At 43.2% G+C, this 17704-nt stretch overlaps 1 protein-coding gene across 1 annotated transcript in view; it reads left to right on the forward strand.

Annotated features, from left to right (window-relative positions):
* The window catches only part of atp8b1 (ATPase phospholipid transporting 8B1), a 104317-nt gene that overhangs the window by 23417 nt on the left and 63196 nt on the right, over positions 1-17704 (forward strand). Inside the window, exons 2-3 of the mRNA XM_083639137.1 lie at positions 4596-4778; positions 9850-9947. Of these exons, the coding sequence (XP_083495263.1) occupies positions 4613-4778; positions 9850-9947 (264 nt within the window). The 5' untranslated portion in view covers positions 4596-4612. The remainder of the gene's footprint in view (positions 1-4595; positions 4779-9849; positions 9948-17704) is intronic.

Consider the following 17704-nt stretch of genomic DNA (forward strand, 5'->3'; position numbering starts at 1 on the left):
AAATCTCCCGGACAGAAATATGAATGCAACACTTTAGTTTTTGCTCCTATTTTTCCATGAGTTCAAATGAAAGATTTACGACTCTTTGCACACTTTCTCAAATTTGTTTAAATCCGTGTAGACTTTTCAGACCAAAAGCGAATAATCTGTTTCAATAAATTGCATGGCAATAAAAAACAACAACAACAGGTATCGCTATTGGACTATTTACATCAAATCAGGAAAAACATCTGCACCGTTAACATTTAAATATGGAAGTTTCTGATTGGGTGTGGAGATAAATGGGTTCAGTTTTTTTTGCCATGCGAAATCTGACGGGTGTGGCATATCAGGATGCTGATGATTCCATAGGCTGATAAAAGCTTGCTCAACTGTTATTGGAGCACAGAACAAAAATGGGCGTGACTTAGGAAAAGTGAATTTGCATGCTCCCTCACAACCTACGACATCTGTGGCATTGTGTTGTGTGCTTAAAACTACTTTTTAGAGCGGCCTTTTATGGCCCATTTCCACCGCTGGTATCAGCGCGGCCCCGTCCAGCTCGTCTCGCTTTTTTGTCTCATTCCACCGATCAAAAACGTGGACAGCCCGGGTTGAGTCGGGGTTGAGTCGTGCTAGTTTTGGTCCCTGCTTTGTTGAGGTTCCAGCGCTGTGGACCCGGTACCATACTGTGACGTGAAAACACTGCAGACGACTGATTGGTCAGGCAGAATCGTGTTTACTGTCTACTGTCAATGCTGGATACCAGTTTAGTGGGGCTTACTGTACCTTCTCTTCTGTTATTTCCATCAGTCTTTTGTGTTGCTGCCTTCGGCTCTGGTGAAATAAAATCCATCTCCTTGCTCAGCTTTAACATGACGGTGGTTTTCAATTGTTTTGAGAGAGAGAAAGTCCGCTCCTCGGGAAGCCCTTTGTTTGTTGTGTGCTACGTCGGCTCCGCTCGGCCGGAGGCGGGGGTTTAGTGAAGCCGTGGTCTTGCCTGGTGAGTTGCCGCCGGGCTAGTGGGCTGGCTTCCCTTCTCCCCGTAGCATACTCCCGTCCCCCGCGCAGTGCATGCATGTGAGTTTGAGTAACAACAAAGTGATATCCGTTCTCCTGGCCGATTGTCACATTTGCCCATGTACACTGTAGGTCATTTAGAGGCACCAGTATTTCATAACCCGTTTAAAAGTTATGTGTATGGATTAAATTTTAACGTTATACGTTATAGGCTACTTCGGCTATGGGCGGAGGACAGATATGCGGTCGCTATGAGGCGAGTAAACTTGCTATGGAAACAGAGTCTATATCAAGTAGAGACGAGTAAGACCAGGTCGAGTAGAGCTGTACTGTGCTGTGATATGTGGTGCAAATGAGCCATTATTGTGACCAGTCCAAGGCACACCTGTGCATAGAGGAAGCTTCTGTGATGACGTGCGTTTGATTTCCACAAAGACCTGAAGAAAACTGCACTGCTGGATAACTTTTTTGTCATCGCATTTTATTGGTGTAAGTAGGCCATTTTTAGAACAATTCTTTTCCATTTTCACATTTTTCATCATCGTAAACACCTTCCACCCGCATTGGCCGTTAATTAGTTGTTAGACACACAAAAGTGGGGTAACAAAATATGCCTGCCTGGTAAACAAATGTGCATCATGACAACAGGCTCATCAATGTTTTCCCGCGCCGGCCAAATGCTAGCTTTCAACCTAGCCTTGTTATTCTTATTTTAGCCCAGTTTGAGTTCTAGATGAGTATATAGACGGTTTCAATCATAAATATTATAAATTGCCCCCTGCTTACTTCCTGTTGCAGTGTTTTCTGGTACAATAACTGACAGGAAATAAGCCTAGGTTTCAAACGGTTCCAACAAAATTCTGTGAAAACCCTCAAACAACGAAGCTGAGAACAACCTGCCAGCTGCAGCAAGTGAATGATGAGGATAGTATGTGTGTCCCCTGAGTCCCCTGGACTCCATATACACCTCCCGAACCATCACCCGTGCCTGTAAGATCATTAAGGACCCCTCCCACCCAGCCCACCCCCTGTTCCAGCCCCTCCCCTCAAAAAGACGATACAGATCAATTCCCACCAAAACTACCCGCTTCAAAAACAGTTTCTTTCCCACAGCCATACGGACTCTGAACTCCCTCAGCACCCCCCTCCCTCTCCCCCCTCCCCCCTCCCCCTAACTTTACGTCTGTTGGTCTTGTATCCTGTATTTATGTATTTATTGTTGGAAGTGGGAAAGGTGTAACTGTTTAATTGTCTAAATGTATCAATGTCCTGTTTCCTTGTTTTGCCAGAGCTATAACATCATGTACTGAAACTAAATACCACCAACCTGGTTGCGTGGCAATAAAAGTATCTGAATCTGAATCTGAATCTGTTATGGGGCCATTTCCCTCCAGGGACAAATAAGAGTCGTCTTGAATCTTGATATCGCAGCTAAAATCTGTTGCCTTTTACCATGAAGTCTGTCTGTTGCTCTCCAGGTAGAAGACTGGTTCTACAGGTCAGCTTTGGTCAAAAACAGACAATGTTTGTTGTTCTGCGCTGTTCCCAAGGGAAATCAAAAACCAGCACAACATGAATTCCACTCAGAAACACCTTAAAGTGCATATTAAGTCCTTGACGATTTAATGCAAATATGAGAAGTGGCAGCATGGAGACACTGCGTAACGCGTCATCATTCAGAAACTACGCCCAAGACGGGGGAAAACGGAAAGCCCCCCCTCCAATCCTGGCGTTCTCCTATGTCACGTGCATGGTTACGTGTTGCACAGAAAGATCGTATATACGGAAGATGAACACTCCAACTTACTTCCTTGACAGCTAGATCCACAGTTTTCTTCTCGCCAATTCTCAATGGCTTCCTTGTTTTGCTCGGGAGTACAAAAAAACTTTAACTGGCGATTTTTTACATTTGTTGTCTGCGCAGCCCCACCACACAACAGCTTTTAGCTAGGTTTAATTCAAGGAAAATGACGCTGGTGTGTGGAAATGAACGGAGCCTTTCCCCCGTGATGGGCGTGGCCTATTTCATGCAGTGTCTCTATGGGGAGGAGCAGAAATAGCCTATATGTTTAGGATTTAAGGTGTTAGGAAAACGGCTTTACATTTGAGTCATTTATCATCTTGTCTCTCTCATCCAGAGTGACTTACAATGAGATTTAAAGATTCAATTCCTACATCAACAGCATTACAACGGACCTAATGAACCAACCCAGTAAAGTCTACAATAGATGTCAATATATATCAGTCATCTGAGAACAATGATGATGCTTCATAGAGAAGTGCTAGGAAAAGACAGAAGGGGCGGCTGTAGCTCAGGAGGTAGAGCGGGGTCGTCCACTAATCGCTTTGGATAAAAGAGGTCGGTGGTTCGATTCCCGCCTCCTCCAGTCTGCATGTCGAAGTGTCCTTGGGCAAGATACTGAACCCCAAATTGCTCCTGATGGCTTGCCAGCACCCTGCGTGGTAGCCTGCCGCCATCGGTGTGTGAATGGGTGAATGTACCTACTGATTGTAAAGCGCTTTGGGTAAAAGCGCTATATAAATGCAGGCCATTTACCATTGACCAAGTGGAAAGGCTGACTGAAATGTAAAGTCAGGTGTGTGCTACATAGACCAGGAACACTGTGACCACCTGACGATGACGACTGTGAGCAGGAGGGTGTGGTCACATTCCTCTCAGTTGCCTCTACCTTTGTATATGCGCACCTGCGCACACACACTTCAACAGACGTACACACACTCCCCAACGTCATATACTGTACACTATACACATGCGCACGCACACACACACACACACGCACACACACACACACGCGCGCGCACACACACACACACACACACACACACAGAGTGGAAGGGGGCAGAAATGTGCTTGTTGAATCTAGGGCTGCACCTAATGATTGTTTTCATTCTTGATGAATCTGTCGATCTGACCTCAAATGTCTTGTTTTGTCCACAACCCAAAGATAATCAGGCAGGGACTGACGATGCTGAATTTTCCATTTCCCTAGCTTTATTTCTGGCAAGTTTGCATGGTGTTGTGGAGCACGCACCCCCGGGTGTGGACTACACCCCCGGGTGTGGACTACTAGTGAGTGAATGAATTTTCTTTTGGGCCACTGTCAAAAGCACAGAGAGTTTCCTCTTCAAAGTGCACAGTCATGGGGTGTGATTTCAGAAAACGTTGCTGCCCGTCAGCTGACAGTGTGTTTTTTATTTTGTTTCTCTCTCTCTTTACCTCAATATTTCTTTCTTTTTAAATATACTTTATTGGATTTATTCAGTCAGGGGTAAACAACATTCACAGTTATTGTTATTATTATTATTATTATTATTATTAATAATAATAATAATAATAATAATAATAATAATAATAATAATAATAATTATTATTATTATTATTATTACCTTTATTATTATTATTATTATTATTATTATTATTATTATTATTATTAAGCAGAGGCTTGACTCTAGCAGTCTTTAGAGGAGCCAGACCTGAGAACAGAGAGGAATTGATGAGGGTAGTGAGGAAGGGAGATATGTCGGTGTTCAGAATTCACCAATTCACCAATCCATCCATTCTCTCCCTGTTCCAGAGATCTGAGGCGTAGCGATGAGTCGGCGGCGGACGGACTCCCATGGCTCCCTGGGGCCTGACGATGAGGTCATGCCCTACAGTGACGACGAGACGGACGACGAGCTGGATGTGGGCTCTGATGCAGAAACGGTGGTCCCTCCTCCAGGAGCGCCCCACCCCCCCCTGGAGCTCAGAACCAGCGGTGAGCTATGACAGCTATTATAATAATAGCACTTCTATATTAGCACCTTTAAAAACTAAGTTTACACATAATAAAAGCAGAATACTCAAATCATGAATTTAAAAGGCAATAAACAATAATAAACCACTGGCGTAGCCAGACTTGGCACATTGGGTGTGCCACAGAAAGACAGGGTGTGCCAGAGGGGCCAACCCTCAAAAAATTGGCCTTTTCAAGCCAGATTTAGAGGAATATGAAGATAGGACCATATGACCATAATCATCAATATTTGCTCCTTTTCACACTCATTATTAGCAGGTAGAAGCAGTCAATTAAATTGTATTTTTTGGCAACATGTAAAACCACTTTGGTATCTCAAAAAAGTCTCACCTACTTTTTCCAAAGAGTGTTCTAGTCTGGAAAGAACGCAAGTTTGGTTGGCATGCAGGTTTGTCTACTGCAGAGAGATCTGTAGCGTTAGTGTCCTCTGGCTCTGCTGCTGCACAAACCACCGGTGTGTTTTTTTGGCTGCGTCCCCCCGCTGTTATTAACGTCATTGTTTCGGCTGCATCATCTTCATCATCGTCTGTCTCTCCACTGTACACCACCAATACAGGTGCGGGAACGGGTGCACTACAAGCCGCACTTGTTGAGGGGGAGGGCGACGACGAGTCATCTTCTTCCTCGTCAATGCGACGTTTCTTGCCTTTGTGGAAAAAGCTTAAAAGCGAGCTCTGTTTCATGTCTTCTTGATTTGGCACTGCGCGGCTGCATTTGTTTACTTTACTACTAGACAGCGTAGCTAGTTTCCCATGATGCTCTGGGGCACAGAATCATAGGTCAGCGGACAGTCGGACACTGACGCATGACAGGCTGTGCATGACAGCTGATGTGTTTTGCAGACAAACAAAAACCTTAATTTCCCCCCCCTTTTTTTGGGTGTGCCAGCTGCCTGTGTGGGTGGCACTGGCACACCCAGGCACACCCATAGTTACGCCATTGTAATAAACACGGATTAAATTTATAGGACGGAGAAAGAGAAAACATTAAGTAAATGGTGGTATAATTGTAGGATGAAAGCAAAAATAAATTAAATTATAATAATAAATAATAATAAAAGTAAGATACATTTAAGATAGCGTTAAGGTAAAATATGAAATGCATAAAAAGACAGACTATAGAAAGCAGTGTTGCCAACTTGGCAACTTTTGTTGCTACTTTTCAGACCCTCCTGGTGAATGGATGTCTCAAAATCGACTAGCGACAAATCTGGCCGCTTTTTCTGACCATGGGAAGCAACGTTGATGTCTTGAATCCCAAAGCATTTGGCACAGTGCAGCTCCCTCCCTCTGCCGCCTGAGAGCAGGGTCTGTATAGGACCGGGTTTACCTTTAATTGTTAGCGGTGTACTCCGAATCTGGGCCGTGCGGGCGGAATCAGCACTTAATATTCAAACGGGCTAACGTTAGACGGCATCATGTAGCAAAATTGATTTGCAAATTAGCGTATGACATCATCTGGTGACTTCTAGCGACTTTCTGAGCAGCCAGTAGCTACTTTCCTTGGAGAGGAGTTGGCAACACTGATAAAGCCAAAAGCAGTACACGTAGTAGTAATAATAGCAGGTAGATGTATTGACAGTGTGACAGCAGGACTGGAACCCAAACCTGTGGCCTCCAGGCAAGACACTGCTTTGTGTTTGGCTCTTCCTTTAAACCAACTGCTCTTGTTCTATTTCCAATGAAAAGAGGTGTGGGAAAGATTTAAGAAAGACCATCACATGTTGAAGTCTGCATTAGAAAAAAATAGCATTCAAGTGATACTGTATTTTTTTGTAGTGCTTTTTGCGGAGTTTGGTCCAAAAATGCAAAAATTATTTATCTGCATTTATATGCACCAACTCGTTTTATATGATGTATATTACCGTAATGCTTCTTTTTTTCCATAAATTGGTGGTGTATTGCTTGACCTTACATCTCTCTATGGGATGAGAACGGATGGGATGACTGCTGTCCTGAGTTTATGAAATTATTTCCAAACAACCGGATAAAAAAAAAGTCTGGTGGTCAAAACCCCGAACGGACACAAGGCCTATTATCACAGACCACACCCAGACCCCTCCCCCCACCCTGTTTACAGGTCTTTATCACAGACCACACCCAGACCCCTCCCCCCACCCTGTTTACAGGTCTTTATCACAGACCACACCCAGACCCCTCCACCCACACTGTTCACAGGTCTTTACCACAGACCACACCCAGACCCCTCCCCCCACACTGTTTACAGGTCTTTACCACAGACCACACCCAGACCCCTCCCCCCACACTGTTTACAGGTCTTTACCACAGACCACACCCAGACCCCTCCTCCCACCCTGTTTACAGGTCTTTATCACAGACCACACCCAGACCCCTCCCCCCACACTGTTTACAGGTCTTTACCACAGACCACACCCAGACCCCTCCCCCCACACTGTTTACAGGTCTTTACCACAGACCACACCCAGACCCCTCCCCCCACCCTGTTTACAGGTCTTTATCACAGACCACACCCAGACCCCTCCCCCCACCCTGTTTACAGGTCTTTATCACAGAGCACACCCAGACCCCTCCCCCCACCCTGTTTACAGGTCTTTATCACAGACTACACCCAGACCCCTCCCCCCACACTGTTTACAGGTCTTTATCACAGACCACACCCAGACCCCTCCCCCCACACTGTTTACAGGTCTTTATCACAGAGCACACCCAGACCCCTCCCCCCACCCTGTTTACAGGTCTTTATCACAGACCACACCTAGGCCCCTCCCCCCACACTGTTTACAGGTCTTTACCACAGACCACACCCAGACCCCTCCCCCCACACTGTTTACAGGTCTTTATCACAGACCACACCCAGACCCCTCCCCCCACACTGTTTACAGGTCTTTACCACAGACCACACCCAGACCCCTCCCCCCACACTGTTTACAGGTCTTTACCACAGACCACACCCAGACCCCTCCCCCCACACTGTTTACAGGTCTTTATCACAGACCACACCCAGACCCCTCCCCCCACACTGTTTACAGGTCTTTATCACAGACCACACCCAGACCCCTCCCCCCACCCTGTTTACAGGTCTCTATCACAGACCACACCCAGACTCCTCCCCCCACCCTGTTTACAGGTCTTCATCACAGACCACACCCAGACCCCTCCCCCCACACTGTTTACAGGTCTTTATCACAGACCACACCCAGACCCCTCCCCCCACACTGTTTACAGGTCTTTACCACAGACCACACCCAGACCCCTCCCCCCACACTGTTTACAGGTCTTTATCACAGACCACACCCAGTCTTTGGAAGACTAGCTGATGCCATGGCGTCAGCTAATGGGGATCCTTTAAATAAACAAATAAACCCCTCCCCCCACACTGTTTACAGGTCTTTATCACAGACCACACCCAGACCCCTCCCCCCACACTGTTTACAGGTCTTTATCACAGACCACACCCAGACCCCTCCCCCACACTGTTTACAGGTCTTTATCACAGACCACACCCAGACCCCTCCCCCCACCCTGTTTACAGCTCTTTATCACAGACCACACCCAGACCCCTCCCCCCACACTGTTTACAGGTCTTTATCACAGACCACACCCAGACCCCTCCCCCCACCCTGTTTACAGGTCTTTATCACAGACCACACCCAGACCCCTCCCCCCACACTGTTTACAGGTCTTTATCACAGACCACACCCAGACCCCTCCCCCCACACTGTTTACAGGTCTTTACCACAGACCACACCCAGATCCCTCCCCCCACCCTTTTCACAGTTCTTTACCCAAAAAAAACAAAGGCAGACAAGATAAACAAACACCAAAGCAGACACGCAAAGACATTAAGAAAAGAAGAAATACCGTAAAACTTAATAGCCCGGGTGTTTATTTACCAAAATGTGTAGGCAGACCCCACGTCTGTCAATTTGGGACTTAATTGCGTTACATTTTTGTTGCACAAAATTCTTGCTCAGCAAAGATTGGAAATGGTATCAAATTGTGTATTTAAACCAGTATGAATAGTAGGCTTGAATAAAATATGGTTTGACCGTGCCAACTGCTATTTGGTGTGTATTTTTCAGTACAGTAGCTAATAGAGGGTATGCACACCCACTGGAACACGCCCCCTCAATCGGGAATGAGTGTCAAGTTCCTCCCTGAGCAGCAGGTGTCAGTTATCTAGGCTGATTACTGCATTCAAGCTCAGTCTTGCTGTGACTCAGTGGGCGTGACCCCACAGTGACTTCTGCCTCTGTGACATCACATGCATACCCTCTATTGTCACATGTAGCTGCCAAACAGCCATACTTCAAACAAGTAACATTAGCCTACCGCTCACATTCAGTTTGTGTTTTTCATTGGAAAGCAGCAGTTTGATTAGCTAGCGAGTAACGGTAGCTATTAGCTAAGCTAGCTCACAGTTAGTTTGACTGACTGACTCGACAGTGGAGTTAGCCAAGTTAGCTTGCCTTGCAGCACGGGGCATCCAAATTAGCCAGGCAAATTAGCTGACTTGGCATAGAAACAGGTTACACAACATGAAACGCACAAGAAGTTGTTGGAAGAAGTCAGTTGTTTATGACATCTAGTGTGGATTAGCATACATCATCACTATGGAGAGTCAGGAGTGACAGAAAAAGAGGAAAATGTGCTGCTTTCTAGGTCCCGTGACATCAGAGGGTTCCCTTTAAACAGGTTTGTCTGATAGCCTACATACCATAAAACTTCAATTAATAACCCCGGTGTCAAATTGAGACTGGCGTTTATTTACCAAAACATGTAGCCAGACCCCGCGTCTATTTGGGACCTGCGTCAATTTGGCACCGGAGAGGGAAAGTAGTAGAGACTGAGAGAGAGGACGGACGGAAAGAGTGATTCAAACGATGCAAATTAATTCTCTGCTGTTGACCTTTGAACCTGCATTGTCCGTTGTGTTGTGTTGCGTTGCGTTGCGTTGTGTTGTGTTGTGTTGCATTGTGTTGTGTTGTGTTGTGTTGTGTGTGTTTTTAGATGGTGGTATTGAACGCCTGTTTGTGTCTGTCTGTTTCCAGAAATTGGCTGGAAGGTGAAGGCCAACGACAGAGCCTTCCACCACCTGCCAGAGTTTCAGAGGAAAGTCTTCCTCTGCATCAAGAAGAGCAAATACTCTGTAAGTTCATCAGTTAACATGCGAGCTTCTGTGATCCAGTTACCCTGACTGTATTATACAGATCCTTTCCAAAAAAGAAAATATATCATAGAAAAGTTTGTCTTTTTCCATAATACCTTTCAAAAAGTGAAACGTTCATAGATTATAGATTCATTACACACAAAGTGAAATATTTCTAGCCTTTATTTGTTTCATTTTTCATAATTTTGGCCTACAGCTCCAGAAAACCCCCAAAACAGTATTTCAAGAAATTAGAATAGTGTGAAGAAAATCAGCAGTTACCGTACTTCTCAGTTATGACCGACTCCAGCCTCAGTCCACTCCCTCTGAATCGCCAAATTTTTGAATCATCTTTGCTTTGACAATCCGCTGAAGCCCACGGTCATCCATGGTATTTCCATGATATTCTAATTTTTTGGAAAGGATCTGTATATTGATTGAGAGATACAGTGTGGTCACAGGCTGCGTTCACACACGGTGGTTTTTGTGTGTAAAAAGCTGCCTGGAGCTTCTTTTTGAGGAGAAATAAAAAGGAGATTGTTCAAGATTATTAACATTATCTGGTGTTCGCTGCGCAGCTGCTAACTAGCTGGTGAGCTCCTCTAGTACTACCTGACATGGCCAAATAGATGGTGAAATAGAGAATCCTTTGTCCTGAAGATCTGTGTGTGCTACCTTGTGCCTTAGGTGCAATTATCTTGATGTTTTGAACTTTGTTGGTTTAGCACCACTAAGAAAGCCACCGGGAAAGCGCATCCTTTCCAAGGACATGTCAAATGAAAGGTTCTGCTCTCCGTTAAATTTACTAAATCGATCTGATAATTTTCACTTCAGCTAATTAATGAGATGTAAGAAATTTATAATAATAATCATCATAATCTTCATCATCATCATCATAATAATCATAATGATAATAATAATAATAATAATAATACATTTAATTTATAGAGCGCTTTTCTAAAAACTCAGACGCTTTACTGTCTGTTTGAAATATTGAAATAAAACTGATTGTAATTTTTTACGTTTATCTGGGTGTGGGGGGGGGGGGGGGTTTGGGGGAATCATTATCAAACAATTCAAAAAATTACTTAATTGACAATTATTTGATCCCAAACCCTTCAGTACTGAAGAGAGAAATAGCCAGATCAACAGAGAATACATTGCAGATATCTTATTGGCTTTATTTCATAAGAAGTAGCAGAAGTTTTTCAGAAAACCCACTGGAAGCTCTTGGAGCGCTGCAGCTCCAGTCATAGTCATCAGATGTCAGATGTTTCAGTCGTTCAGCAAATGTTGACTGATTGAACAGGACAATAGCTGATGTTTGATGTGGGTTAGCACTGAGGCCATCCTCCCTGCACAAACCTCAGGATGAGACCACACTGTTGACTCGGATACAAATCTGGACTGAGGATCCAGCGGTCCGCTCCTGGGTTTGGTTTCACCAGAGACAAGCCTTCACGTCACGACATCCTGTTCCTCACCTGTCCTCCGATTTCATATTTCTATACCTATAGACAGACCTATAGACCTATAGACAGACCTATAGACCTATAGACAGGGGCGGACTGGGATCCTAATTCAGGCCGGGCATTAGATAGCAAGCAGGCCAGGCCGATACGGGCCGACGCGCGTGCCGGCGTCTGTAGGGCGGCGGCAAAAAATTTGGGCCATTTGAAGCCCGATTTGGGCCGTTTGAAGTTTGAAGCCCAATTTGGGCCGAGTCCAATTTTACAATGAGATGCACCCACTTTAACCCTGAATAAAGTAATAAAACCACTAGTAAACCAGTAGTAGGTGCCTGGCCTGCTGTTCAGTGAGTGGCCTGATTGGGGGCACCCAAAAAAGATTTTTTTTTTTTTTTTTTTTTGCAGGCCAGGCCAGGCCAGGCCAGGCCACCGGGCATTTGCCCGACGTGCCCGATTATGCAGTCCGCGCCTGCCTATACAAGTAGATTAATGTACTTACAGTATAACAACACCGTTTTGATTTAGACAATCAAATTGTGTGTCACACCTAGCGGTGGACAATGAATCGATAGGGATGTAAACTAGAAGTGCACTCGTGCAGAGTGCAGACCTCCGCCAAGGCCAATAATCCACCCCACCTCTATGATCTGCCCAGAGCAATTTGGAGAGAGAGTGGCGTCAGCGGAGGACCAAAACGCGTGACTCATTAGCCAATGAACAGCCAGGAAGGGGTCTCGCGCTACTTTTGAATGCTAAAATAAAGCTGATAATGTACAATTTGATTCTAAAAAATAAAAGCCTTTTCAAAGTACAACACAAACTCTCCATTTTGCTGCAACTCGACAGTGCTGCTTAATCCAGAACCTTACTTCCTGGAACTCTTGAGAGTCAAAAAAACTGGTCCATTGGAGTGAATGGAGATGTCGCGACTCTTCTATATACACAGGTCTGGATCTGCCTAACCCTAGCTACGGCCCCTTTTCCCTAGCCCTGCCCCCTTCCTGACCTCGCCGCCACCCACATCCCGCTAGCCACTCCCCCTAGCCACCCCTCGAACCCCGACTCTCTACGACCTTCAGTTCCTATCCTTAATCGGATCGGATCCGCACCAAAATATAATGCGTTCTTCCTTGGCCGATGCTGAGATCGTACTAATTATTGTATCAACTGATATGAAGAATTATATTTTGGCCAGCCCTAGTCATACCGCTGTAAACGTGATGAGATTCTCATCAACTCACTACACAGCAGGGCTACAACAAAACATTTTTTCCATTATCTATACATTATTATGATGATTCATTGTCTATAAATGTAAAAAAAATAACGAGCTGTGACTTTTGACATTTTGTGAAGCTGCAACGAGTAAATGTTTATTTCCCACTTCATAAAATGACAAACGATAAATAGATTATCAGGATTATAATCGATTCAAATTCTGTCGATCGATTAATCGACTAGTAATGTGTCTTTGCAGTACTTGTCCACCTGTTAATAGACTTTGCCTTTGTGAAATGTTAGCAAAAAGAAACTGCAGTTAAAAAAAAAGTTAAAAGTGCTGTGGCTCCACTGCTGCTTCTCAGTCTGATGACATCAGCGTCCCATCCTTCTCCTGATGGTCCCAGTAGAAACCAAACCCAAATAAACAAATAAAAGGACTGACACTGGCTGGTGTCGGGTTAAGGCTGAGATACATTAGACATTCTTGAAGCCTGATTTGGCAACGATTTGAGATCGATTTGAGTGTGCGGTAGTCCAGGGTTTCCGGGTAATGAAAGTGAAAGACTCTGATCTCTCTCTTGTGATCCCAATTGTCTGATTTCATCAGGTCTGGTCTTGGCACGGATCCGCTGGTTTGAAAGACTCGAACCTTATCGGCAGTTTTCAAAAAACGGAGATTACGACAGACTAAGCTGGAGGGAAAAATAATTTACATTATCGCAAAAGTGCAGGTGAAGCACGAAAAATCGTATTCTCAGCCTAATGCAGCCAAATACAGCTGATGGTTTCCAGCCCCCGGCGACTGTTCAAAAACCAACAAAACACACACAAAACCGCCCAGACAAATGCAGGTCTATGGAAACCCTGCTGCCCAACCCACTTTTTCCCCCCAGCACAATGGAACACAAAATGGCAGAAAACCGCACGATCTGGCAACACTGTGGCTACGTGCAAACATGTGCACAGAGGATTATGTTGGTGTTTCAGGGTGTGTTCAACCAATGATCAAACGTGTGTGTGTGTGTGTGTTTGTGTGTGTGTGTGTGTGTGTGTGTGTGTGTGTGTGTGTGTGTGTGTGTGTGTGTGTGCGCGCGCGTGCGAGGCCGTCCAGGTATTTGAATGCTGTAGCTGGCCAGCGATGCCACACCAGCGCCATCTCATGCCTATTGGTCTTATGAAGTGATGGTTGCTTACCACCACACTCTTTTTAATAGCAGAAATGGCCAAATATGCCAAAGTAAACAGGACTTGTATCAATACAGCTTAACACAAATAGTGAAAAGATGTTGAATGACTTTGTGAAACGATAAGAAAGGGCACACAAGGTAACGCAAATGTTTGTCTTTGTGCAAACATGAGTGCCGGAGTAAAGATTATGGTGGGGTGTGCTCAGTGAAGCAGCTGTGTGTAAAATATTATTGAATGCTACAGCTAACGGGCCAGCTATGTCACCAGTGTTACTTTATGCTTTATAAAGTTATTATTATTATTATTATTATTATTATTATTATTATTATTAATATCATTATCATTATTATTATTATTATTATTATTATTTATTTATTTTTAAACTATTTTACACTCCTATGATAGAGAGAGAGAGATTTTTTATATCAGGTAAAGGGCGGAGGGCAAAAGTTTTTACTTCTTCCTACCCCAAACTTGGAGCCATAGAGACGCAGAGTGCTCTAAATGAGACATTGGATGTTACAGTGCTCTAAATGAGACATTGGATGTTACAGTGCTCTAAATGAGACATTATGTGTTACAGTACTCTAAATGAGACATTGGATGTCACAGTGCTCTAAATGAGACATTGGATGTTACAGTGCTCTAAATGAGACATTGGGTGTTACAGTACTCTAAATGAGACATTGGGTGTTACAGTGCTCTAAATGAGACATTGGATGTTACAGTGCTCTAAATGAGACATTATGTGTTACAGTGCTCTAAATGTAACATTGGGTGTTACAGTACTCTAAATGAGACATTGGGTGTTTCAGTACTCTAAATGAGACATTGGATGTTACAGTGCTCTAAATGAGACATTGGATGTTACAGTGCTCTAAATGAGACATTGGGTGTTACATTACTCTAAATGAGACATTGGATGTTACAGTGCTCTAAATGAGACATTGGATGTTACAGTGCTCTAAATGAGACATTATGTGTTACAGTGCTCTAAATGAGACATTATGTGTTACAGTGCTCTAAATGAGACATTGGATGTTACAGTACTCTAAATGAGACATTGGATGTTACAGTACTCTAAATGAGACATTGGATGTTACAGTGCTCTAAATGAGACATTGGATGTTACAGTACTCTAAATGAGACATTGGATGTTACAGTGCTCTAAATGGGACATTGGGTGTTACAGTGCTCTAAATGAGACATTGGATGTTACAGTGCTCTAAATGAGACATTGGATGTTACAGTGCTCTAAATGAGACATTATGTGTTACAGTACTCTAAATGAGACATTGGATGTCACAGTGCTCTAAATGAGACATTGGATGTTACAGTGCTCTAAATGAGACATTGGGTGTTACAGTACTCTAAATGAGACATTGGGTGTTACAGTGCTCTAAATGAGACATTGGATGTTACAGTGCTCTAAATGAGACATTATGTGTTACAGTGCTCTAAATGAGACATTGGGTGTTACAGTACTCTAAATGAGACATTGGGTGTTTCAGTACTCTAAATGAGACATTGGATGTTACAGTGCTCTAAATGAGACATTGGATGTTACAGTGCTCTAAATGAGACATTGGGTGTTACATTACTCTAAATGAGACATTGGATGTTACAGTGCTCTAAATGAGACATTGGATGTTACAGTGCTCTAAATGAGACATTGGATGTTACAGTACTCTAAATGAGACATTGGATGTTACAGTGCTCTAAATGAGACATTGGATGTTACAGTGCTCTAAATGAGACATTGGATGTTACAGTGCTCTAAATGAGACATGTGTTACAGTGCTCTAAATGAGACATTGGGTGTTACATTACTCTAAATGAGACATTGGATGTTACAGTGCTCTAAATGAGACATTGGATGTTACAGTGCTCTAAATGAGACATTGGATGTTACAGTGCTCTAAATGAGACATTGGATGTTACAGTACTCTAAATGAGACATTGGATGTTACAGTGCTCTAAATGAGACATTATGTGTTACAGTGCTCTAAATGAGACATTGGGTGTTACAGTGCTCTAAATGAGACATTATGTGTTACAGTGCTCTAAATGAGACATTGGATGTTACAGTACTCTAAATGAGACATTGGATGTTACAGTACTCTAAATGAGACATTGGATGTTACAGTGCTCTAAATGAGACATTGGATGTTACAGTACTCTAAATGAGACATTATGTGTTACAGTGCTCTAAATGAGACATTGGATGTTACAGTGCTCTAAATGAGACATTATGTGTTACAGTGCTCTAAATGAGACATTATGTGTTACATTACTCTAAATGAGACATTGGATGTTACAGTGCTCTAAATGAGACATTGGATGTTACAGTGCTCTAAATGAGACATTGGATGCTACAGTGCTCTAAATGAGACATTGGATGCTACAGTACTCTAAATGAGACATTGGATGTTACAGTGCTCTAAATGAGACATTGGATGTTACAGTACTCTAAATGAGACATTGGATGCTACAGTACTCTAAATGAGACATTGGATGTTACAGTGCTCTAAATGAGACATTGGATGTTACAGTACTCTAAATGAGACATTGGATGTTACAGTACTCTAAATGAGACATTGGATGCTACAGTACTCTAAATGAGACATTGGGTGTTACAGTGCTCTAAATGAGACATTGGATGTTACAGTACTCTAAATGAGACATTGGATGTTACAGTACTCTAAATGAGACATGTGTTACAGTACTCTAAATGAGACATTGGATGTTACAGTACTCTAAATGAGACATGTGTTACAGTACTCTAAATGAGACATGTGTTACAGTACTCTAAATGAGACATTATGTGTTACAGTGCTCTAAATGAGACATTGGATGTTACAGTACTCTAAATGAGACATTGGATGTTACAGTGCTCTAAATGAGACATTATGTGTTACAGTGCTCTAAATGAGACATTATGTGTTACAGTGCTCTAAATGAGACATTATGTGTTACAGTACTCTAAATGAGACATTGGATGTTACAGTGCTCTAAATGAGACATTATGTGTTACAGTGCTCTAAATGAGACATTGGATGTTACAGTGCTCTAAATGAGACATTATGTGTTACAGTGCTCTAAATGAGACATTATGTGTTACAGTACTCTAAATGAGACATTGGATGTTACAGTGCTCTAAATGAGACATTGGATGTTACAGTGCTCTAAATGAGACATTATGTGTTACAGTGCTCTAAATGAGACATTGGATGTTACAGTACTCTAAATGAGACATTGGATGTTACAGTGCTCTAAATGAGACATTGGGTGTTACAGTACTCTAAATTAGGGCTGTGCGATTTTGCCTAAAACTAGAATTGACGATTTTTTCTCTCAAAACTCGATTTTCGATTTCGATTTCGATTTATTATACTATTATACTTCTCTAAACATTTGTTGCCCTGCAGAGCTCTTTTCCCCCCTTTTTTCCATAATTGACAATTTACGCTTTTACTCTGAAGGTAGAACAACTCAACTTCCTGTTTTAGCTTGCCGCTGCTATGCTTAACTGTTGCTTGCTAACTTGACACTGGTGGATTTGCGTGTTCCTCCGTGAGATAATTATATTAGTGTCTAATCGACCACCCGTGCTTGGAGTTATATCTGTACTAGAATAACACAAAATCACAACAGGAATGCGTGGAACTGCGATAGCAGTTAGGGGGAAATTCAGACACACAGGGACAGGTGAGTCAGCTGAGGCTGCTAACTTACAGCCATGAATACAGCCAATCTATCAGTACTCGGTGGCCTCACGTGTTGTTTTGTTATTATGTGAACTGTAAAGGCAACGTTTCATCGTCCGGTGATAACGTCTGTGTTCGTGTGCGTGCATGAGTGTGTTGTGGCAATCGTTAT

This window comes from Poromitra crassiceps, assembly GCF_964638095.1.
Source record: "Poromitra crassiceps genome assembly, chromosome: 6".
Taxonomy (NCBI): Eukaryota; Metazoa; Chordata; class Actinopteri; order Beryciformes; family Melamphaidae; genus Poromitra; species Poromitra crassiceps.